Genomic DNA, 23,829 nt, shown 5'->3' on the forward strand with positions numbered 1-23,829 from the left:
GGACCGCGGAGCCGCGGCGCCCTGGGCTCCGCTCGCCCTGCCCGCGGGAGGGCGGGCGCGGTGCTGCCGCGGGGGCCTCCCCCCGCCGGCCACGATGAAGCCTGGGGCGGGGAGAGCGGTTCCCCCTGCCACCGTGCTGTTACCCGGCTGCTGCCGAGCTCTCTCCACGACGGCAGCGGTTTGCTGGCAGCTCCGGCAGCGCCGAGGCAGAGCGGGACCCGGCCGCCCTGCCCCGGGGCGCACGGCCGGCCCCCCGCCCTTCGGTGCGCACCTTGGCGGGGAGCAGAGCCCTGCCTCCTCCGCACGCCGCCGGGTCTCCGCTCCCTAGGTCTTCCAAGGAAGACCATTAGCATCCTTTGCTTTCTTTTTCTTTCTGGTTTTTTTTTTTGTTTTTTTTTTTTTTTTAAATAGATTACCAAACCGGCCACGTAGGCATAAGGGTCACACGGCTCAGGGGAGAAGAACTGAAACTGTCACAGGAGTTAAGAGAAACAGGCAAACAAAGCCAAAGAGAGAAGTCATCTCGTGCTCCTGCTCCAGAAGCAGCTTCCCGGCCACAGGGTCCCTGCAGTAAGCCCCTTCCTGCCAGAGCCGCTCCGAAACAGCCGGCGAGAGGCGCGGCCGCAGCCCCCTCCGGAGCCCGGCCGGGAGCAGGCTCCTGCCTCGCCGCCGGCTCCGTGTATCCCCCCCACCCCGGGGAGGGAGACTTCCAGTACGAGAAATGACTCCCGACCCTATATTCTTCTATTGTTTTGAGCCGATGGATCAATTGTCATCAGTACTGTCACCTAAGAAACAATGATTCCGATTCATCTTGGCATCTGATTTTATTCTAATGGGTTAAATTGGGTTCACTTTTACAATTATCCCAGGTTTGACTGCGTAGTATTGCATGACAACTCACAGTTTCATCGGGTTTGGCAAAGCGAGGTTGCTCCATGAATCCGTATATCATATCACATCAGATCAGGCTGAAGTTTGCAGTTTAGCGACTCCATTTGAGAGGCTTTTTATGAAAGTGGGAAGGGTTGATGCAGTCCATGGCTGGTTCAGTGCGATTTGGGAAAAAAAAAAAAAGAAAAAACCAACAAAAAAAAAACCTGTGGAGAGATGGCAACAACACGGGGTTTGCTGCTCAGCTGTGAATAAGCACAGAACGAAAAAAACGACATGATGGGGAAACGCTCAGCTCGCTACGATATTTTCAGCAGCCTCTCAGTCCTCGCCTTTTTTTAATTTCCTAATATGTTCTTTGCTTTATTAGTTTTATTTACAACCAGCTCCCCATTAACACCTCACCTGATTACTGAGGAGCTGAGACAGCTAATCAAGAAAATCCAGCAAACCAGCCAAAATTGAGAGGTGGGATTTATTTTTGCTTTCATTCATTCTTCTTTTTTAATTTATTTATTTTATTTTGGAAAATATTTCGAAACAAACAGAAAAGAAAAGGCAGATATAAGTGCATGTTGATGAGAGTTCAGAGGTTAGAAATTCACGTCAGTTCTATATTAGAGGCTATGTAGAGGAGGGGGAGAGAGAGGGAGTAAAAAAAAAAAAAAATCTTTCCACCAAGCAGCTTGTTTATTTTAATTAACATAGGGATCCTCTGCTAGGAACAAGGAACAACCTCCATCTACTGGCTAGATCATTGCGTCTCTTCTCCATCCAAACCCCATCCCTCATCACTCATTAAGCAGGATACAATTTTGGAAGAAGCTTCTAAGGTCTCAAGGTAAGCTCCAGCATGAGTCTTTGCTAGCAATGCAGCTATTTAGACCTCACGGATGTCATTTGCGGGGTGTTTCTTTGGCGGGGTGGGTTTTTTTAAAACAACACAGAATGGTCGTTTCCCCAGGTGTATTCGCAGACAATATTTGGTGCATCTGTGTTTTAATATAGAAAAATAGCAGCCTGGGAAGACTGAACTATTCAGCTCAATAATTATAATAATAATAAAGCTTGTGGGTTTTTTTTCTTTCTTTTTACTTTTTTTTTTAATGGAATAGCTCCTTTCACCTGTCTGTGAATCTAGCCTGTAAGAGAGTCCTTTTCAAAAGCAGCAAAATATGATAATTTCCAATGGCTTAATTACAACCGGGGTGCAAATACAATTACGGTTAATATCAGACAACTAAGAAGCTAACAATGCTGAGGTCCTTGGCGGTGAACAGTTTCATGTTAGACAATAATCTGCCTCTCCTGCTTTCTTCTGGCTGTGTGGTCACTTGTTTGTGGTCAGTCACAGCGCTTGGCTATGGAGATGTGTGTCCGGGATTACTGTGCAAAGTACCTAATTGTTTATTATTTAAATATCTTCTCCTTAAACAAATGAATGCGTGGCTTGATTCACATGTTTTCAGATTACCGGGAGGTACAAGCACGTCGGAGGTTTGGGGGTTTTAATTCGGTGATGTTTACGGTTAAAGATGCCCTGCCCTTGTGTTACTCGCACGGCCAGGCACCGCGCAGCCTGGCTGGGGAAGAGAGGGGCTGGGGGCTGAGCCCCATCACCTTTCCCCATTCCTGTGACATAATAATCCGAAAGTTGGTCTACCGTACATCCGAGAGGACTCGAGGAAGGAAAAAGATGGTGACGGTAAAATATGTCGTTTCTAACACCAAATTGGAATTTTAAAAAATGTCGGGCTTTTTACAATAATGCAATCCATTTACATGCTGGAAGCGACATAAACTACATTTGATGCCACCGCGGAGATGTAACTCTATTCAGATTTTCCTTCTTTGTGTCTAGATTGCTTGTACTAGCCGCGGACTTCACAAAGAGATGAGGTTGATCATTAATAGGACCGTACTCCACCACAAGCTCGCAGAGCAGAAAATAGCGTTAGGATTTAAAAATAGACCTGGCTTTAACCACCCGACTCGCGGGCAACAAGATCGTAATCTTATTGCTGTTATCACTAGGCGCTAAAAAATTCTGGAAATGATTAAACTGGAAGTGTCTTGAAAAGTTCAGGTACCTGACGGCGACGGTGTGAAGTTTTGCTGCCCTTGTGCGGCGGGAGGCGGCTGACCCGGCGCCGTACTGCGGGTAGCGCCCTGCGCCTGCAGCCCGGGACATGCCATGGCCTCGTCTGGGAGAGACTAAATCAAACCATTTCTGCTTAAAGAACTCCCCCTCCTGCCCACCCCCCCGCCCGAATACCCTCCCCCTTTCTTCTAATTATTGTTGGTCAATTATTAATTTGCATGTAGACCTTGTCCTAAATCCTCAGAACTAAACACAAGATCGTTCACGCTGTAATAGGCTTTAGACTGTAGCCCGTGGCCAAGAAGAATAAGGGCTCTATAGCAAAGCGGATCCCAGTGACCGCATGCTGAAATCTGTCCAGGGCACATGCTAATTACGAAGGTGGAAATGGCTCCAGCAGGCGCCCGGAGAGCTCCGGGCCGGGCTGCAGCCGAGGCGCGGGCTGTCTCTGGAGCACTGCCGCCTGGGTTGGGCAGGGGCGACGCGCGGGCAAACGTTTTACCTGTGGAAACCTCAATAGGGATGTATTCCCCCTCATCCTCATTAGCTTGGGGAGCCTGGGTATAACCTTACAGAAAGGAAAAACCCGAGAGCGCCTGTCACTAAAATATTCTGAATATTGCACATCAGATATCATTCCCAAAATGCTGCGGCGGAAGGAGATAAAAGCACCCTGCAATGAAAAAATACGTTCAGAGGCGAAGTGCTAATGCAGATGGATTCGTAAGGGATGAACTGGTAGATTTGGATTTTAGATTCCCTGTTGTGTTCTTTGTGAGCTTTCCTCTCCCCTCCCCAAGCAAACCAGCAGAACTGTGCAGAGACCCTCGTGCTATAATGGCAACCTCTCGCTACCAACCTGCCTTAGAGCAGCGGAGTTTCAATTTGCAGCGAGGAATAAGATCTCAGGAACATTGAAATAGATTTACCTTGATCTCCTACAGGCCTTTTGGAAACGGAGAAGTCACGTTTGATGCTAGCAACGAACTTTTAGTGTCCCTTTAGGTAAAGAGTGGTCTGCCAACATTAGGACGTTAATCAGAAAACGCTTTGGAAATCCCTGGCCTCCTTTACTGGAGCAGCAGTAGCTAGTAGCGTATCCTTAACCGTACCTGATGGAGCAGAAAGAAAGGACCCTCTAATTAATTAAGTGTGCCCAACCGGAGGAGGTTTAGTCATTTCTGAGTTTTGTTATGAGGCTGCCCAATTATTCCTAACGGCGCCGTCGAGCTAAGGTAGAGATGGGAATTTAACAAACAATATTTTTGGTGTCTCTGGCTTGGACCGAAGCTTTGCCACTGCACCTGCAGATAGTATTTCGGTGAAGCCGAGACAGCAATTGTCAGACGAAGCGGGAGGAGAGGGGAGCGGTGCTCGCACCCGGAGCGCCAGAGCCGGGGGCACAGCCCGCTCGGGGGGCGCAGTATCCCCACTTTAGCCGCCCGGAGGGAGCTGGGCCCAGCGCCCCCCCGGGGGCTCCCCCCAAACCCCTCCTCTCCCCGTCCCAGCCGGAGCGATGAGTTTGCCCGTCCTCAGCCCGGCAGGGACACGGTGACGGCGGGCTGGCGGCGGCGGCGCTTCCGAGGGGTCCGCAGGGATGGCCCGGGCCGCGCAGAGGGGCGGGTGGGTTTCGGCGGGTATCTCTGCCTGGCACACGCCGGAGTATCTTTGGCAACACGGGCGCCATGGGAAATGCAGACCATTTCCAAGAGAGCAGACGCAACACGAAACTTAGGCAGGGTGAGTTACCCTGACAAAATATTTGGACGGGAATAAAGGAAAAAAAGCCCAAACCCTGACCGTGCCAGTAGAGTGGAAAGATTATATTGCAACCATTAGAAATGAACTCGTCTCTAGGTGAGATTTTTTTCATCTCTGTCGACAGCAACCACTGCAATTACCCACGCCAGGTAGGCGCACGCCCGTGGCAACTCGCGGGCGCAGGGTGTGCGGGGAGCAAACCCTCCTGCCGTGGGGTTACCCCCTCCCGGAGCGCGGCCACCTCCCTCCCGAGCATCGGCGCTGGCTCCTTCCCTCCCCAGGCGGCTTCGCAGCGCTCCACAAAGCCGCCGGCCCCGCAACGGGTCTGGCCGGCTCGCCCGGGCGGCGCTGCCCCGCGTGGGCTGCCGGCTGCGATCCCGCTCCCCGATGGGATTTGGGGCGAGAGGGAAGTAACTTTGGCCGGAGCAGTCGGGGCGCCGGGGAGGGAGGACGGGAAGGAGGGGGATCCCGAGCAAACAGCTCCCGTATCCCGGATTGAGTCACCTTGTTTATTTTTTCCTGATGGCTTGTTGTGCTAATTGACTTGTTTTCTCCAAGGAAAGCCTATCTCTCCCTCCTCCCTCCCCACACACAGATTTTTTTTTCTTTTTTCTTTTCCAGACCGGGAGTGCTCTGCAGGAGAGTACAGCTTGTGGAGGGATCTACCCGTTTTAAGGGAGATTCCCTTACCCCTTTGAGTCTTGTCGGTTTTATAGCTATTACTCTCTTATTAAAACACACACACACACAACACATTGATTTCCATCCAAAAGGGCTAATTACATTACTTACAGTAAATAGCAGCCCTGCTGTCCAGGGTCTAGCGTGCCAACAGAGAAAAAAAATCCCGGCTTATTTCACTTGATTGACTTCATCTTTGTGTGAAATTGTGTTTTATGAGCTGTATTCTGGCACTCGGAGGAATATAGCAACATTCAATCTGCAAATAACATTAATTTTAGCTACTTAGGGGGAAAGAGAAGGGAGGAAACTGGCTGCCTGAATCTTGGGTTACATGGAAGAGGTGACTCGAGGAGCCCCTGAGGATGTCTCCGGGATGCTTTGGAAAGGAAGTGGGGGCTGGGGTACTTCTTTCAATAGTCGCGCTCGGGTTTGGTGTGGAGCGTCCCCCAGGGAACAGGGAGCGCAGAACTGCCGCCAGGAAGATCCTTCAGTAGGGATGGAGGTGTCAGGAAACAGCCGGCAGCTGTTCCAGGGAAAGGCAAGGAAGAGTGGTGTGAAAAGTAAGTAGGAAAAAAGGAAAAGGAGGGGAGGGAGAGCAGAAAGAGAGAGAGATTAGCCGGAAAGGAATGCATCGCCCAGTCCCCTGCACACAAAGATCGCTCGCAGCCCGCAGCCGGGGAGCGGGCGAGGGGATAGAGCTCCGCGAGGGCATCCCCGGACCGCTCCGCGCCCGCCCGCCCTGTTGGCGGCTAGGGCTGGCCCCGCAGGCTGCCCGCGGAGGGTGCCGGAGGTCCTACTGCGGGCCCGGGAAGGGGTCCCGCGGGGTTGATGCTCTCCGGCGGCAGCAGGGCGAGTAGAGCCCCGGTAAGCGCTCGATCCGCCCGGGACCTGGGCGGGCAACGCCGTGCCCTCCTGCCTCCGAAGCCCCCGCCCGCCGTCCCGCCTAACACCCCCCTCTGCCCCCCTCCGCGGCCGCCCGGGCCCGGGACGCGGGGAGCGGTCTGGCCGCTCCGTCCCGCCTCGGCTGCCCCACAACGGCGCTTCTCCTCCCTCTCCCCTTCCCGCGGCGGTGCCAGCCCGAGGAGCCGCGGAACGGAGCTTCCCCCGGCGCGGAGCGGAGCGGCCCCGGGGGGAGCGGGGCCCCCGGGCCACCCTGCCCCTAGCCAGGCGCCGTCGCCGCTAACTCCCGGGACTCCGTGTTTGGGGGAGGTAATAAACCCCACCCCACCCACAGCCCCGACTGTAATGTTTGTCACTGCTTGCCCATCACTAGGGGATGAGAGGAGTATGACAGGTCTTTGTTGTCTGAATAAAAATCAGTGGCAGCTCAAGGGAGAGAACTCCTCCTACTAAATTATCAAAAATGGGCTGGCTTTAGTCTCTTAACAAATTGGACAGAGCTCCGGAAAGCAGCAGTCCCAAATCCAACCTACAGGCACTGGGAACTTTAAAGCAACCAGGGACTGCTGAAAATAGCACTTCTTTTTGCTTTCTTTGTATTCAAAACTATATCCTTTCCTGACCGATTCTACTGCCCCAGGTCCAAGTCTCTCCAGTCAGGAGCCCCAGCTCTCCAGAACAGTAACAGATCCTTTAGCTCGCTTTTATTATTTTATTTTTTAAATTAATTATTGTTACATTTTCTCCCCCTTGTTTGTTTTCTGCACATCTTCAGGAAGCCCTCGGTGCTTGTGCAAAGAGAAGCTCCTATTGCAACCTCCCGCCCTGCGCTGTGCGCCTCGGTGTAAACATTTTGGATGATCTAAAGACTCTGGGGTCTGTATATGGAAATAGTGGGGTGCAGAGCAGAAGAAAATACTTGTCCTTTCCGTCCCCCAGCCATGCTTTTCCACGGGATCTCCGGAGGCCATATCCAAGGAATCATGGAGGAGATGGAGAGGCGATCCAAGACCGAGTCCCGCCTGGCCAAAGGGGGACAGATGAACGGCCGAGAAACGGTAAGAAAGGAGCTGGCACTCTTTGAAAGGGACTCCCTGCAAGCATGGACCCGCAGCGGGACAGACCCTGGCTTTGGGGAGGAGAAAGACGCTGCTTCCCCCTGCCCCTTCCCTGCCACCCCTTGCTCGTAGAGATCCTTCCGAGGCTCCCTGTAAACCCACCCGTAATGCCGGGTGCTGTGCTGGCCAGGCGCAGTTACACATTTCTCTAATCAGTGTCGTTGCGTGTGCTCTCTGCAGTAACGGGGAAAATATTTTAAATCGTAACAGGGACGGTTTTCCAGTCCTTAACAGCGAAGCAGCTTTCTGGCCCTGCTCGGCTCGCTGCGGCCGCTCTGCCCCGTCCGAGTAGGGCTGCAGCTGGAGTTTCCGAGGTGTACTTTACTTTTTCGCACTCCTGGCACCGCCTAAATTAAACCGCAAACGGCGACCGCTTACTTTTCGTAACCATTTTTGGTCTGAAGTGTGGGATTGATACAAAGAGGCACCGCTCTCTCTGACTGTTATGCCCGCCGACTACTTTGCTTAGCAGTAACATCTCCTCTTTTCTTAGTCAAAGGACCAAAACCTTCATAAATGTACTAACGGATGGCGGAGAAACCGAGTGTCACGCTGTGTTTTGTGCAAAGCGAGATCTCCCTTTCTCCAACTTGTAGGGCTTCCGCCGATCGCGCACAAGGCTCTGCACACAAAGTAACGGCCTGGAAAACTGCTTTAAGGCTTTGAGCCATAGGGTCCTTCCCCTCTTCTCTTAAATAAACTCCCGCTTTGTTATATGAGGATTTGCAATGTAAATTCAACTCGGCTTTTCAATTGCTGAAAAAAAGGGGACGAGGAACAGAACTTCAGATTGGAAAGTGAATGCGGAGTTGCCACTTTAAAACAGTTGCGACTTTAGAACAAGATGTTCGGGATTTTTTTCCCCTGTTACTTTATCAGCAAACGCTGCCCCAAGTTTCACGGCAGAGCTTTTGTCTCCGCCGTCCCTCCGTCTCCCTTTGTCCCGAGCGACACTCCTCGTGGGGAGCAGATTAATGGGAACTTGCAGAAGTTTGCTGATGAAAAGATGCTAGTTTTAGCTGAAACCACCCTTTCTGCCCACGTCCCTGGCCAGGGTGGTGAGCGTTCGCGCTCACTGCTCTTTACACCGTCCACCTGTCTCCTTTCTCTTACTTCTGTTTTGAATGGCCTGGTTTTCTTTAGAGACTGGTTTTGGCCCGGTTTCAGCACGGGTAAAAATTTACCGGAAAATCGGTGCAAGCCTGCACCCTCTGCCATAAACTTTTGGTGCAGAAAACCGATATTTTCCTACTTTAAAATGCCGTTCTTGTGGAGCACTCTAAGATTAAAACGCCAAAGTAACGGGAAAGCTACAAACCTCAGCTTCGGGACCTCAGAAAAGAATGGGCTCTGCTTTTCTTACTGAGGCCTAATCAGTTGCTTTCACATATTGAAATGACATTAGATCGTTAGGAGAGGTTTAATGGGATAAACACGAAAGCTGAATCGCAGTAAATACTTTTCTAGCGGGGATGGTCCCCGTTCCCCCTCAAACTTCCCGCCGGTAGCTGAGAATTTGGTCCGAGAGAGCAGTCCCTTTGTACCAGCCCCAGGCCCTGCGCAGGACCCCGTCCCCAGCCCGGAGTGCCTGCCTGTCTTTCTTTCCCTGTCTCATCCCCTTGTGGTGTGGTTGTTTTGCAGAACATGCCCCCAATGAGCCCCGAGAAGCCTGCTTTGTGTGCTGGTTGTGGAGGGAAGATCTCAGACAGATATTACCTGCTGGCTGTTGACAAACAATGGCACCTCAGGTGTCTTAAGTGCTGTGAATGTAAACTGGCTTTGGAGTCAGAACTCACCTGCTTTGCCAAGGACGGCAGTATTTACTGCAAGGAGGATTACTACAGGTACAGCAATCAGTCCCTATGGGTTCAAAAGCACATCCCCTCACAAGGCATTATGAACCGAAACGCACTTTTCTCCACCTGGGCTTTCAAAGGTAGCTTTTCGCAGTCAGCGGTTCCTTAATCCTGTAAATGTGTCCCCTCCGAAAAGTCTCGCACGTTTAAAAACAACGGATCGACAGGGGACACGCCGACTGAGCGTGTGTGGCGGTACACAAACAGGCGAAGGACAAGACCTCGGGTCTCCCGCTGCTCTGCGGTATTCCTCCGTAAATACCAGCGTAAGACCCAACAAAAGTTCCCCTCTGTCCCTAGCTTGCCGGTTTTTCCGCGGGCCGGGGAGCGCGCCCTGGGGCTGGCGCGGCGGGAGGGGCGGCGAGCCGCGGCGGAGCCCGCGCTTGCAGGAGCCCGCCGCCCCCTGTCCCGCGGAGGGTGGCAGGCGGCCGGGCCCCGGGACCGGGCTCTGTTTATCCGTGCGTTACAGCTTTCCCGGGGTTCAGCTCCCCCCGGCCCTTCTCGTCTTTACACGAATGCCAAGAGAGCCGGGACTGATTTCCCCCCGGTCCGCCTTTCCTGGAGCGCACAGGCAGCCGGAGGGCTTTTGCCAAAGTCCTAAGCGAATAGGTCAGTTGGCAGAAAGTGCAAGGCGTTTACCCTGGGACCCCAGTGCTGGCTCTCCGGTGGTGTTCCCGACAAGCCGGAGCACCGACCCCAGGCGGCCGGGGCGCCACAGCCGGCAGCAAGGGCCGTCCTGGGGCCGGGGAGGGTGCGACCCTGGTGGGGACAGCCTCCTTGCCGAGCTCCGGTGGGCGGCACTGGGGCAAGGCCTGCCTTTCTAGTTGATGCCCACTTTTCTGTTTCCTTCAGAAGGTTCTCCGTGCAGAGATGTGCCCGCTGCCACCTTGGGATCTCAGCCTCTGAAATGGTCATGAGAGCCAGGGAGTCGGTTTATCACCTGAGCTGCTTCACCTGCACCACCTGCAACAAGACTCTGACCACAGGCGATCACTTTGGCATGAAAGACAACCTGGTTTACTGCAGGGCCCACTTCGAGTCCCTTTTGCAAGGAGAATATCCCCCTCAGCTGAGCTACACCGAGCTGGCTGCCAAGAGCGGAGGGCTGGCCCTGCCTTACTTCAACGGCACTGGCACAGTCCAGAAGGGGAGGCCCAGGAAACGAAAGAGCCCTGCCTTGGGAGTGGACATCGTCAACTACAACTCAGGTGGGAAACACACACCGAACCTCCCTCCCGCTCCTCCGAAGAGTGTTCTCGGGCTTCCCCTCAGCTAGGCAGTGCGTGAGTAACTCAGCCAGGCCAAATCTTGCTTAACCATTAGAAAATCAAACAAACAGCCCTCTGAGGGTTGGAGCGTTTGCAGGAAAGCTAACAGCAGCCCTCCTCAGAGGCTGTCTTTGCCTATTAATGTCAAACACCCAAACTTAGCCACTTCCCAGGGTAAAGACAAAAAAAAAAAAAAAGGGAAAAGAAAAAGAAAAAAAATCCCAACCCCAAAACCACAGTGTTCTTTCTCTGTAGGAACCTCAGAGATACTGTTATCATTATTTGTGTTTTATTAGCAAAAAGCACTTCACCAGTTAGACCTCAAATTAGAAGTAACCAAACAGATCAGAAAAAAAATAGAATAAAAGTTATATAGTATATGGCTCCTACAATGCCCATGCAGTATGCATGTAACTTGATATAGATATTAAATTTATAGTAATTAATTCTTCAGGCTGAATAATCCTGTTTTACTGGCACATCAACGATCAAACTGTACAAGAGGCCAACGAATAAATGTTGCTCTCTGTAACTCAGCCCTAACAAATGTAATTAAGGAGAATGGTTTCTGCTCTCGTAACGGTAGGAGAAGAACAAGTGATGCCCCGTGTTAAATTTCTTCCCTAACTCCAGTGCCTAAACACAGTGTTAGGGGCCAGAGCTAAAGGAGATTCAGGCACGATCAAGAAGTTTAAGCGGCGTTTCATTAGATGGAAGGCAAAAGCAGTAAGGGTGAATCCGAATTAACGAACTACCGACTCCAAAAATTATTTTAGCAAAACTTAAGCTCCCCATGGACGGTAACGAGGAAAGAGGGGTGTGGGAAGCAAGGGAGGTGCAAGGTGTTTCCCTACGAAGCAGGGCGCCGTTCCGGCCGGGGTGAGGGGCAGGGGACTCTGGTGTGGGCAGCGGCGGAGCGCTGCGAACCGCTAGCCCCGCCGGGGAGCCGGGAGAGGGGTCAGGACCTCCCCTGCCAACAAACGCAGGCCGATAAAAGTGCACAATTTCGGCTCAGAGCTCTCCCCCCTCCACCCAAGTTCAACCCGTCGCCATTGAGATTCATAAGCAATCCTCCACCGCCCCCCCTTCGCAAACCCCCTCCATCCCTCCCCCGGCACCTCCTCTGGGGCTGCTTGTGAAATGGGCTTTAGCTGGGAACTGGGTAGCTGTGCAAGGCTATTTCATCTCCTCTGATGCGTAGACCTTGGAGCCAGGGTAATCACTGCGCTAATTGTTCCTTGTTAATTGAAGATGACATTGGAATCCCTGGCTACGGAGCGGTTTCCAATCAATTCTGAAAGCTGCTAAAGAAAAGGGAACCTGTAGCGCAGCCAGGATTCATTCAGTCCCGGCTTCGAATGGTGCATTTCCCGTACGCCCGCTCTTCGGTCTGCGCCATCTCCGATCCGCACACCCAAATTCCCCACGTCCCGAAATGGACATATTTCTAGGGACAATTTATCGTTAGAATTAGGACTAGAAATTAGGGAAAGATGAAAAGTTGTCGATATGATAAAACGCCCCTTCATCTTCAGGTCAGGACTCAGGAGAGACATTATTTGCGAACGACATCATAGTTTTCTTGTGCTAGTCTTAAATCTCTCCTTCTTTGCAACAACGGGGCATATAAGAAGTACCACTGACTCCAAATGAGATTAAAAAGCACTATCCATTATGAAAATACAGCTCACTTCACGGAGATCTCACAGAATCCTCCGGGCAACGGAGAGAGAGGAAAAAAACCCCCAACGACCTACAACAAAACAAACCGCTCGAATCTGGTGCTTTGGACTCAGTCTAGATTGCTGAGAAATTTGATCTGTTGTGGCCATGATTATTTTTTTCTAAGTATTATCTAGCAATGTCCAAGGGCTGACACATGGTCTCGAGAAAATACAGTTTGCAGCCAAACTGTGCATCCGGTGCAAACGACTCCAGCCCATTGACCCACTCCGCTCCAGATCCAGGGGGAGGAAAACGAATCTCTAACAGTTACAAAATGAGTTGCAGTAGATGAACTCGCTTCTCGAAAGAAAAAAAAATCTCTAAATAATTGGCAGTCACTTTCCTACACGCATTTTTCGTTCCCTACCCTGTGATTCAGTAACTGCTCTTGCACGTAATCGTTTACAAAGGGCAACCAGTCCGCAGAAAATGAAATGTTGGCTACATGACTGCCGGCTCCAGCGGGAGAAGCGGGGCACGGGTCGGCTCTGGAGCACGAACCCATAACCCGCCCCCAGCCCGCAGGCGGGCCCTGACGGTACGTGCTGCCCTCTCGCACGGCGGGGCAGCCGGCAGCGCAACCGGCCCGACGTGGCCCGGCACCGCGAACCGGCGGAGGCTGCGCGGAGCCAGCGCAGTGAGGCGCGCAGCGGAGCGGTTCTCCTCTCCCGGCCCGGGCTTCCCGGAGCCTCCCGGGCTCGGACAGGAGACCCGCGGGGCACAAGCGCAGCCCTGACCCGTACATCACCTATCTGCGCTAAAGCACACCCGAGCCGGGACACAGCGCTCCGCCTCTGAGCAGACAACTCCTAAGTTAGAGCGAAAGTTTGCTCCTGTCACACACTGTTTGGTGAGAACGACGAATTTAACTTCCCCAGTAAACCAAACCGGTATCCCACCGAAACAGTCATACCCTATGGTGTCCGCATCGATACGGCAAGCCATTATGGAAAACGACTCCGAGTTTTAAAAACAAAACAGTGCGCTAACTCTGATTAAGCTAACAACTTCACCAAGCTGAGCATATAAATATGTGTATTCACAAGCGATCCGGCAGTACCTGGCTCGGATTTGTGTGCACATTTTGTTTCAGGGGAGCTGAGCACAGGGCCAGAATGGAAAATCAGATTCTGCTGCCGGATCTACGACAGTTTTTCTATTCTGTATTTTGTTTAGTAGTTTAATTTCTGTTTCTCAGCTCCTCAGTTTCAGAGTGGAAACACAACAATAAATAACTCAAAATGTTATGAGGTAAAAGCCCTTCCTACTTGCGAGCTGTCTGGAATTAATGTGAAAAATGGAAGAAACTATTCAAAAGTACTTAAAACATTCAAGGCTTTCTCTATATTACCTCTTATATCATAGAATTAATATGTATTTTGAGGGAAACCATGTTGACTTACTGCCCACAGGATATAGAAATGAGATGGTGAAGAAGATTTCCCTAGGAAAATATTTTACACAGCTGTTGCTCAAAGAGCTGTTTACTTTATTTCATTATATATATGTGTGTGTGTGAGAGAGAGAGAGAGAGTATGTGTGTGTGAAAAACTATGAAGAGTTCACTTGAAGAATTCTTGGCAATAAAAAGCAAACTGTTCTAGCTCTTTCCAAAGCAAAATTAAACAACCCCCCCAATCCCACTGAAAAGAAATGAGCAATAATGTCTTGCCTGGTTTTTTGCTTCCCCTTAGTTTTCCAGGCGATAGTGTAAAACTCTGCTCTATGATGTGACCAAACCACATAACGCTGTTTCACCCATGTAAAATAGAGAGCGAGCTAATCATTGTATAAACTAGGATTGTCTGAGGATGCTTGGAGCCCTCTTTCCATTTTCTCTTGAAAATAAAAGCCAAAATGAAGTGGATCACAGAAACCAAGGCAGTAAGCAGGGCAGAGGCGCCTGAGGAAGTTCACATTGCTGCTGTAAACCTGAGCAACCCAAGGAAAACAACACAAACAGCTTGCAACTGTCTGAAGTAAAATCTGAGGACTGAATTCTGGTACTCTGATTTATGTCAGCTCATAAGTTACGGCCCACGTAGTTTGACTGAAGGCAGTGTGATTGCTTGTGAAAACAAGTAGTAAATACAATCCAAATCTGGTCTGAAATTGTTTTTAAGGCAACTTTCAACTCCTGGTATTTTCAGAAGTGTCAGCTTACTTTGTTTGAAAGTGCAGATATTCTTCTTACCAAGACTAGAAGCAAATCTAGCTATAATTAAATATTCACCTGATTTTCTGTCAAAGTGTTGTCTTACCAGCATCTGTTCATGTTGACTTGTCTTATAATTCAAAAGAGAAAACACCTTCAAGGAGCTCTTTATTTTCTTCTGGTTTCAAGTTGCTTTGCCTCTGTTTTTAGCACTGTCAACTTCAGCCTCTCTGTACTGTATGTTTTCCCTCTTTCTCCTTCTCTCTTTTTTTTTTCTGTTTTATTTTTTGAGAAATAGGAATCAACTAGGCCTAGTAAATAATCCAATAACTATTGGAAAGCAGTTCAAAAATTCAAATGAGCAACTAATGAAACTTGGTCTACAGATATTCTGAAACATTTTTAGTTATCTGTTCTTTAATTAATATTCCCTGCTATCATGACAGCATTAATTTTCTCCTGTGTGACGGAGCTATCTTTATAAAATGAGATCCTATAAATTGGTAACCCAACTGTTTAAGCCAAAAAGAAAAATACAGATGTCTGTCTTACTTTTTTTTGCCAATACTGTCATTCCTTTCCCCAACATGAAGTAATGATGCCATGGTCCCTGAACAGCTGCAACTCTTGTGTACAGTTCACACCCATAAAAGTGTAATCTGGAACAAATTCATCTTTCACAGACACTTTGAAAATCCTGAATTGGGGAAAGCAGGGAAACCCTTTTAAAGTTTTGAGCCACTAGTTGGTAGGTTATAGAAATGCCCTAAATCAGTACCAACTATGAGCTACCGCTGATTGGGGTTGAGTTTGAGTGGCTGAATCAAACCTTGATGCAACTGCTTTTTAGACATTTTTTATAGACGAAGGTTTTTGAGCAGTTCATATAAACTCCCAGGCAGAGTCCAAAAGCATTTATTTTATCAGCAAAACCCTCCAGATTTTATGCTTTCTTGATGTACTGTCATAACAAACTTTCCTGATGTACATCTCTTTTTATAGGTGTTTGTGATTTGGGGGAAAAGCTCAGGAACATTCAAAATGCTGGTTTGACCTTTATTCTTCTCTCAAGCTAAGAGTGTTTCAATGAGTGAGATTTCAAAATCTGAATGAGATTTCAAATGACTCTTTGAACGCCCAAAGCAAAACCATCACCACAGGGAAAAGACTTGTTTGAAAATAAATGCCAAAAGAGAGAGAACTTTCTAAGTCTGCCCTTAGTTAGGTACAGACCCGGGGGACATTGCATGTTTTAAGAATAGGAAAAGGTCATCGTCTGGATCTTTTTTGTCTCATTTAATTACCACATCTGTACTTATCCTTGCACCATCTTAGCCCTTCCTTCCTTCCTTGCTTGCTTCCTTCCTTCCAAACAGTACGTGACTCAAGCTTTTTGCCTTGATTGATTTATCCTACACGATGCATGGCCACTAACTCCTTGTTTCATTTTGTTTATTGAACAGGTTGTAATGAGAACGAGGCAGATCACCTGGACAGAGACCAGCAGCCTTATCCCCCATCCCAGAAGACAAAGCGCATGCGCACCTCCTTCAAACACCACCAGCTTCGTACCATGAAGTCCTACTTTGCTATCAACCACAACCCAGATGCCAAGGACCTCAAGCAGCTTGCCCAGAAAACAGGCCTGACCAAGAGAGTTCTGCAGGTAAGAAGCCACATCACAGGCTTGACAGAATTTTCCCCTACCCTTGCCAGTCAATAGCATTTCCCATATGTGTAATGATAGTGATATATGTAGAAATACTTTTGCTAGCTGTGTCCCTAGTGGGTGTGCAGAGGGGTATGATATTGCATGGCAGGGGTGCCAAACATATGCCCTACCACCCCAAGGCAGCCAAATACTAAAATGTGATTTGTAATTAGTTGCATCCTCAACATGAGGAAACTGTCTCCAGAGTCTACCAACCCGGATCCAACCTGGGATCTGCAGTCTCTCTGTGGTGACCTTATTAAGGGTAGAGGTAGCAAATCCACTCATTTTATACACACTGGGTGAAGCCTTTGGGCTCCCCTGAAGTAGTTAATGTGGCCCCTCAGTAAGCAGATGCCCCGATATGTAGGAAGCAAGCTTTGACTGATATGATCCTCCAGGACCAGCTGGCTCCCTCTCTCAATGTCTGTTAGACAACTGTTACCATTAAGGGCCTACATAGTAAAAAGTCACTTCCCTGTGAAGGACAGCCTAGCAAATTACATTAAAAAAATCCCTATACGGTGTGTGCTAGCTCAGTGAAGTTAAAGCGAGGTGTGTACTATATGCAGAGTGCCAAAGAAGGGCAGCGATCAAGATAGAAGGAGAATCTATTAGCGGCAATTCCTCAGCCGTGTTACATGTGACCTAAAACATTTTCAGTGAATCTCACAGAACAGAAAGACTAGCCAACCCATATCAACAATCTGTATGATAGGGATGGTGTAATTACCCCTCCTTCCTTTTCAGTCTTTTAAAATGATCAAGACAAACTTTCAGCCTTGGCAAAAATCTGCTCATTCACACTTCACCTCAATCTTTATCGTATGTCTTGACCCGAAACCTTCCCAACCCAAGCATATACTACATGGCCATCAAGAAAGTTGCTTTCCTTGGGTGAGTGAGCGAGCAGATTTTTCTTAAGACTGCTCTATGAGGTCTGCACACTGGGCTGCAATGTTCCAGTTAGTGCCCATAGCGTTGGGCCTTGTATGCAGGGTCCTGCCTGTGAAAGAGTCAGTACCACCAGTAGCAAGTGAAACTGTAGAGTGACTTAGTCGATTTGCCACACAAAAACAAACATCAAAAAATGACTTAAAAGCAGGAACGAAGACAAAAATAAGCAAAACAAAACAAGCATCGGTAAAGAAATCAATTGGGATTGGTTTGCAGGTTTGGTTTCAAAACGCAAGAGCCAAATTCAGAAGGAACCTTTTGCGGCAGGAGAATGGGGGTGTCGATAAAGCTGATGGCACCTCACTTCCGGCACCGCCCTCAGCAGACAGCGGCGCACTCACTCCACCCGGCACTGCGACCACTTTAACAGACCTGACCAATCCCACTATCACTGTAGTGACATCAGTGACCTCTAACTTGGACAGCCACGAATCCGGAAGCCCCTCACAAACTACCTTAACGAACCTTTTCTAACATTTCCGGTTTTTTTTGGTTTTGTTTTTGTTTTTGTTTTTTTTAATTCTTACTCTTCTTCTTTATTATTATTATAATTATAATTATTTTTATTATTTCAAGCCTTTTTTTTTAAATAACAAACCCACAAAATATTTGGGAAAATAAACAGCTTGATGTGTAGCATCTGCAGCCACTTGGCAAATGAGTTTGAAGTAATATGTTGCTATAATAAATGAACATTTATTGTTGTTAAATTGTACTCAGATTTTTTAAATTCATCAAATAACTGAAGAGAAGGTTATGAATCATTCTAATAAGTGCCTCTTAAAATTGTATGTTACTTATTTCCAGAACCTTGAAAAAAATTATTACTACAAAAAAAAAATTCTTTTCCCTCCTTGATAAGCAGATAAAAATCAGTTTAACTATAGCCAAAAGAATGCTGCTTCAGGATTGTATGTTCACTTACAGCATTTAAGAATCCCAAATTTAATTTTATTTTTATAATGCAACTAAAAGTTTTGTATTATTTATTTTTTAAATGTTGAAAATTAAATACATAATGAATTAAACTAATCATTGAAACAGTCAGACTGCAAGTGCCAGTGCTTTTTTCTAATGCATTAGTCAAGCCTGACCCTCCCTGAGCACTGCGGAGTCTCACTGGGATACCTAAAGGCTCCTCTGCCAGTTCTTCACCCAGATGGGACGGCCTTGGCCACCACTGAAAGCTGTGCCTGGATGCAGGGCTTGGAGAGAGAGACCCAGCGATGAGAGTGCATGTGGGCAAGGGTGGCAGGATCAGGTTGTTGGTCTCCAAATTTGTGCCCTGTACATTAAGGAGACAAGATCTGGAAAACACCCTCCAGAATGAGCTCACTCCCGTAAGGATATTATTAAAGTAATAACAGCAGAATAACAACTCAAGTGAGGAGTCCTACTGATCTGAAATATCGCATAGGGAGGGTTTTTAATTTTTGTCTGTCAAGCAACTCTGATTTGGAATTAAAAAAAAAATTGTGGTTCGCTACACAGTCTTGATACTGTACCATTAAAGCAAGCAGGAGGTTGCCCAGCTACTTTAGTGAGCACAAAAATATTTTCCAAGAAAACGTATGCATGTGTACTGTTAAGATGAATTTTTGATAAATCATACCTTTTTTCAGGGAAAATGGAAATAAGCAAAATATAATTTATTAAGATGTTTAAGAAAAATTATTTCAGTACAATTTATTCATTACTATTTTGAATTTACTTTAGATGTCTCCTGAGATTGTATCAGACACTTTAACACATGAACTTAAAATCTTTAGTTCATTAATGTCTCTAACATATACTTTAACTTTTTAAACTTTGTATAAAAGAAAAAATGTTATCAAAAATTCTTACAATAATGGGAATTGGCAGTGAATAATTTTAAAGCAGATAAACTCAGAAGCCTTGTGGATGCTGATCTGAATACATTTCTTAGTTTACAATAGTGATCCTTCTCTTTTTAATTTTATTTAAGCTAAAAGTCTGAATGGTCTGGGCAGTGGTGAATGTTCATTTGTATCCTTTTATCATAGTTGAACACCAATTAGATTGTGGAGAGTCTCAGAAACAAAAACGAACAAAAACCAGTCAAGATCTGTGTCTTGCTTTTAGTGGATTGTTAAGAATAACTTTGCACATATACCCCACTTTTTAGACACCATCAAATCTCTTTTTTGGTGGTCAAAGTGGCTATTTAATATATTTTAAAGGTGTCCTTTTTGGCTGTATAAATGTGTGGTTACATATTGACAGTTCACTGCCCACATTAAAGTGCATTATTGTAATTTTTGCTCAGGGTTTTTAGAAAATTAGCACAGAAAAGTAGCTTATTTTTAAAAAAAGATGATGGAAGAGATGTTAACACTGTAATAGAAGAAAGGTGTGTTTGCCATTATATATTTAGCAAGTATGGTTATCATCTTCTACGGATATTAAATCTTGACTTTTCCTATTTCTATTACCTTATGGGCATTTACCACTAACCAGACCAAACGACCTTGGTAAGGCTGAGATCTTTATTAATACACTTTTACAGGTAAAAATATTGATACTTATAAATTTTGTTCTTTGACAGAACAATATATGGTACTAGAGATCTACTTTATTAAGTAGACTAATTAAAACTCAGTTCTACTATGTGCCTTATGATATACCTTGGGAGTAAGTTTGTGAAAAATCAGGATATATGTGTTGTTTGTTAAATTAACTGTTTTAAGCCCTTTTGACACCTCACTAGTTTTGTACTGTTTTACCTCTTATTTCTGAAACTCTTTTTATGGTGTATCCTGTTAGAGGGGACAAACATGTCATAGAAAGCAGTTGTGCACTCTTTCAGATATAGTTGATAAATCCAATAATCTTATATATTGAGCTTCGTGTTTATAGTACAGTAAGTGGTCTAGCAAAATTGTCCATGTTTCTTTGTTTATTGATAAATGCATTGTATAGAAACTATTTCCCCTAAATATTTATGGACCAAACAATTGTGATATATCCTATTAAATTTGTGTGAATAAACCATTTTGAATCTAAGGAGTTTTATTTCCCATCAGTTTTTTTTTTTTTAATTTAAAGTCTACATGTACCAGTGCGTCTCTTTGCTTTTACGGCACCTGTGAACAATTGGTATTAAACACAGAAACACGGCCTTTTAAATATTTTAAAATATGGTTCCTTCTTAGGTTTTCAATTTCTTCATATTCAATGTATATGCTACTGCTGGTGCAATTTAGATTTTAGCCTTTTAACCCCCTTTTTTGAACATGCAAAGTAATGCCCCACTGATTTGATATTGAATCCCTGTCTTAGACTTCTAAAAAAGCCAGAAAACTAGCAGCTAAAGGAATTGCATGACAAATATAACCTAAATAATATGATGAAATGAATCAAGATTTAATGCTAGGTATATTGAACACAAAATAGAATTGCAGACCCTGAAAAGCCAGGTTGCTCTGTAGTTTAATAAATTGTCACTATGATTTCTTTCAGGGAGAACAAATCATGGGGCATTACAGCCAAACATCCCGACGTTTGAAAATTCCCTAAAGTATTAAAAGAAGGGGAAAAGTTTGATCGGAAATCCACTGCAGTGAAGACAAAGACAATATTAGGTTATGATAATCATACATTTAAAAATCTATTGAGCCAAAAAATAAAAATTAAAGACTTGATGTCATTTCCTGAATGTTAACAAAACATGTTATTTTATGGTGTCTAATTAACAGAACTGAAGGCTTCAACAAATTGTGTGGTATTAAAAACAAATTTAGAGAAACTATGTATAAAACCAGAGCAACCTGGCAGCAATCTACCCAGCCCATATTCGAAGAAAACTTTTCTTAAAAAAAAAATCACATTTGTCAAGCACAAGTACTTGTAAAATAAAATCTGAGTGCATTCATTCCACTTGCTTGCTAATGTGTGCTAGTCATATCTGTTAAATGGATTTTTGTAAATTCAAAGAGAACTTTTCACTCATTCGAGATCATAGGAATCAAAACCCAGTAATTTTAGTACTATTGTTTCTGAATTCTTTTTTTTTTAAATGAGACAAATCTGCATGCACTTTTCCATCTGTCACATATAGTGTACATTTCTGTATGATGAATTTCTCTTTGATGTTTCTTGTATAATAGCTTTCATTAATAAACATTTTATTTGATGCAAACATAGTTAACTTTATGCAAACACATAGCTAATTGTTCCAACTAATTTAAACTTTTCTTTTGAAAAGAAGCAGTACAGTGCAGTTCCAATATGTTATATATACCTAAAATCACAACGAATGAGGCAGCAATACTGTTGCACAGTGTCAAATTATTTCCTTTGGTGTTAACTTTTTTCATTTTTTAACTTCTTGTATAAAACTGACATGTTTTAAAAAAATTCCCATCAGCATCAACAATAAAACAATCCCCAAATTCTTCATCAATATAAGAAACTATAAGCAGTACAGTATGTAAAATCCTCAATGACTTTTAGAGTACAAGGATATAATTTGTGGATCCCTGAGCTGTTTACATGGTCACTATGCAATGAGCAAGTATGTTACAAAAAGTTGGTCCTAAGATTTCCAGTCCAAATCACAGGTGATTTTTACAAGCCAACAAGCAAGTGTAACAACCAATTCTTAGTAATGAGGTTTTGTAACTGTTAAGCAACTATTTGCAGAAAGATTTTTTAAAATATATTCCTATTTAGCTGTATAGCCAAAGCGTATGTTAAACAAATTAACATATAAAAGACTTGCCAGAAAATCTTTCATTAAGATGACATTTTTATTATATACTAATGAACCCTATGTAAACAATGTAACTTTTATGAATGATGGACATTAAATATTTCACTTACGTGTATCCTCAGCATTTTGCATGTTTTCTTAAACTTTTCTAGTTTCTGAATTCTAAAAAGAAAACCATACAATTATTAACAACATAACACAAAGTTATGTACAGATTACTGCAGCGATCTCTGGAAACCGGTAACCAAGAGTGTTCTAACAACAATAAAAAGGTATCATTTATTGGTGGCAATTATGGGAAGCATTGTTTAAACAACAGCTTTATAGTATGTTGTAAAGTTCTATTGAAACAGGTTAGCGTGGTGGACTTAATTCAAATCAGCTTGATCAGAAATTTAAGTATATTGTGAAATTCTTAAACTGAGCCTTATGTGTATTTATTACTGCGAAAGTAAGTAAATGTAGGAAAGCAATTATTCGTGTTGCAGCCATAATGTGGTTTCCCCCTGTTGTCCATAGGAAAATATTACAAACATTAATTATTCAAATCAGTAAAGAACTTGGTGGTGTTTAGGGCCAAGAAAAAACCTATGTACTATAATTTTTCTTTTGTAAATCACTGCATTCTTTAATAAGTGGGATTCCTTCTCCCCCTGATTTAATACTTACAGACATATTTCTAGTCTAAATTATTGTCTGTGTGCTGCTTTTTTTCACCTGATTTAAATTAGAAAAAAATTAATTAAATACTCCTGGTGAAATACTAGCTCCACTGAAGTCAATGGCAAAATCATCGCTGATTAAAGTAAAACCAGGACAATTCTATTTCTATGTGTCTGATTAGAAACATTAAGGCTTGATTTTTCTTAACAACATTATTCTTTGGAGATAGTCCTGCACATAGTGCTCTGATTGACCTGATAGTTGCATTAGCCAATCCAAATTTTTTGAAAGATAAAGATCTGTCTCCTGCATTAAGAAAGTAAACATGTTGAAAGGGCAGCATTATATGAGCAAGAAAAGAAAGGAATAACTTCAGACAAGATTGGAGAGACTGCAAGACAAATTTCGGTTTTCAGGATTGTTGCAACTGAGAAATGTGTTTGGGGTCTTTCTAGTGGATACATATCCATGTCTAGGTGCAGCATATCTATGCACTCCTGTTCTTGAAAAAGAAGTCCAATTGTGCGGTACTAGAACATCTTACTCAGAATTACTCACCAGAGAAATGGCTTGCAGGATCAGGTCAGGTGACAGAAGGCTGACACCGCAGCCCACTGAAATTGGTGAATATTCTTTCTCCGATTCTGTGGGCTTTGAGCCAGGAGCTGAATGTACACGGAGATTAAATTACTCTCTTGTCTCTAAAGAAAGCATAACCTTCAGAATGAGACAGAATATATAGGACAGCCATGCTGCTCTGTGCTTTGGACTTCATTCTTCAGAGCTGCTAATCCAAGCACCTGGCACATGCATTAAATTGACTTCAAAATATTTCTTCCTCCTTCACCCAAATACAGGACACAAATTATACTACTGGAATTTCCAGAAGCTACTACAGTGTCGGAGACTTTATTCAGTTATTCTGCAATGTTGAACAATTCTTTTGCGCTTCTCACTTGACACAGACTTATCTCGACACATACCTATATACGCACCCTTGTCTTGCCTTCAGATTACCAGTACTTTCATATTTATTTAAGTCATTCAAAGTCATAGGAAGCAACTCTCCATGCTTACACGTTCTAGCAAAGGCAGTTGTCAATTTTTCTTTTTTGTACTCCTCCACAGTAAAACATTTTTCCGGAGTAGGTTTTATGCTATGAATATGTATTTTTGTATGGGTTTTTTTTTTTTTCTTTTCATGGCTTTGGACCAAAAAAAATGTAGTGCTTGAAACATCTAAGTGTACAGAAAAGTGAATCTTCTGCAATCATTGAATTCATGGCTTGCATGTTACTGTAAGA

General features: G+C 45.2%; 1 protein-coding gene across 3 annotated transcripts; it reads left to right on the forward strand.

Moving 5' to 3' along the window:
- The first annotated feature begins 1,115 nt into the window (after positions 1-1,115).
- On the forward strand, positions 1,116-21,977 carry LHX9 (LIM homeobox 9). 3 transcript variants are annotated; one of them, XM_054833643.1, is made up of 7 exons: positions 1,116-1,362; positions 1,603-1,735; positions 7,116-7,398; positions 9,100-9,302; positions 10,167-10,522; positions 15,926-16,128; positions 20,611-21,977. In XM_054833643.1, exons 3-7 carry the CDS (start codon positions 7,225-7,227, stop codon positions 20,665-20,667), a joined length of 993 nt encoding a protein of 330 aa, XP_054689618.1. In that variant the 5' UTR covers positions 1,116-1,362; positions 1,603-1,735; positions 7,116-7,224; the 3' UTR covers positions 20,668-21,977. The 3 variants fall into 3 exon arrangements, with proteins under 3 accessions (XP_054689618.1, XP_054689616.1, XP_054689617.1); XM_054833641.1 differs by lacking the exon at positions 20,611-21,977 and adding an exon at positions 17,347-17,604; XM_054833642.1 differs by lacking the exon at positions 20,611-21,977 and adding an exon at positions 17,347-17,604 and having other exon boundaries at positions 7,280-7,398.
- The last annotated feature ends 1,852 nt before the right edge of the window (positions 21,978-23,829 follow it).

Source organism: Grus americana, chromosome 8 (genome assembly GCF_028858705.1).
Source record: "Grus americana isolate bGruAme1 chromosome 8, bGruAme1.mat, whole genome shotgun sequence".
NCBI classification, from domain to species: domain Eukaryota; kingdom Metazoa; phylum Chordata; class Aves; order Gruiformes; family Gruidae; genus Grus; species Grus americana.

Excerpts from the sequence above, each read along its gene's own strand:
- LHX9 (XM_054833641.1), top strand. The coding sequence starts at position 7,225 with ATGGAAATAGTGGGGTGCAGAGCAGAAGAAAATACTTGTCCTTTCCGT. Across the intron at positions 7,399-9,099 it reads AGATGAACGGCCGAGAAACG|AACATGCCCCCAATGAGCCC; the intron begins GTAAGAAAGGAG and ends GTTGTTTTGCAG. Across the intron at positions 9,303-10,166 it reads TGCAAGGAGGATTACTACAG|AAGGTTCTCCGTGCAGAGAT; the intron begins GTACAGCAATCA and ends TGTTTCCTTCAG.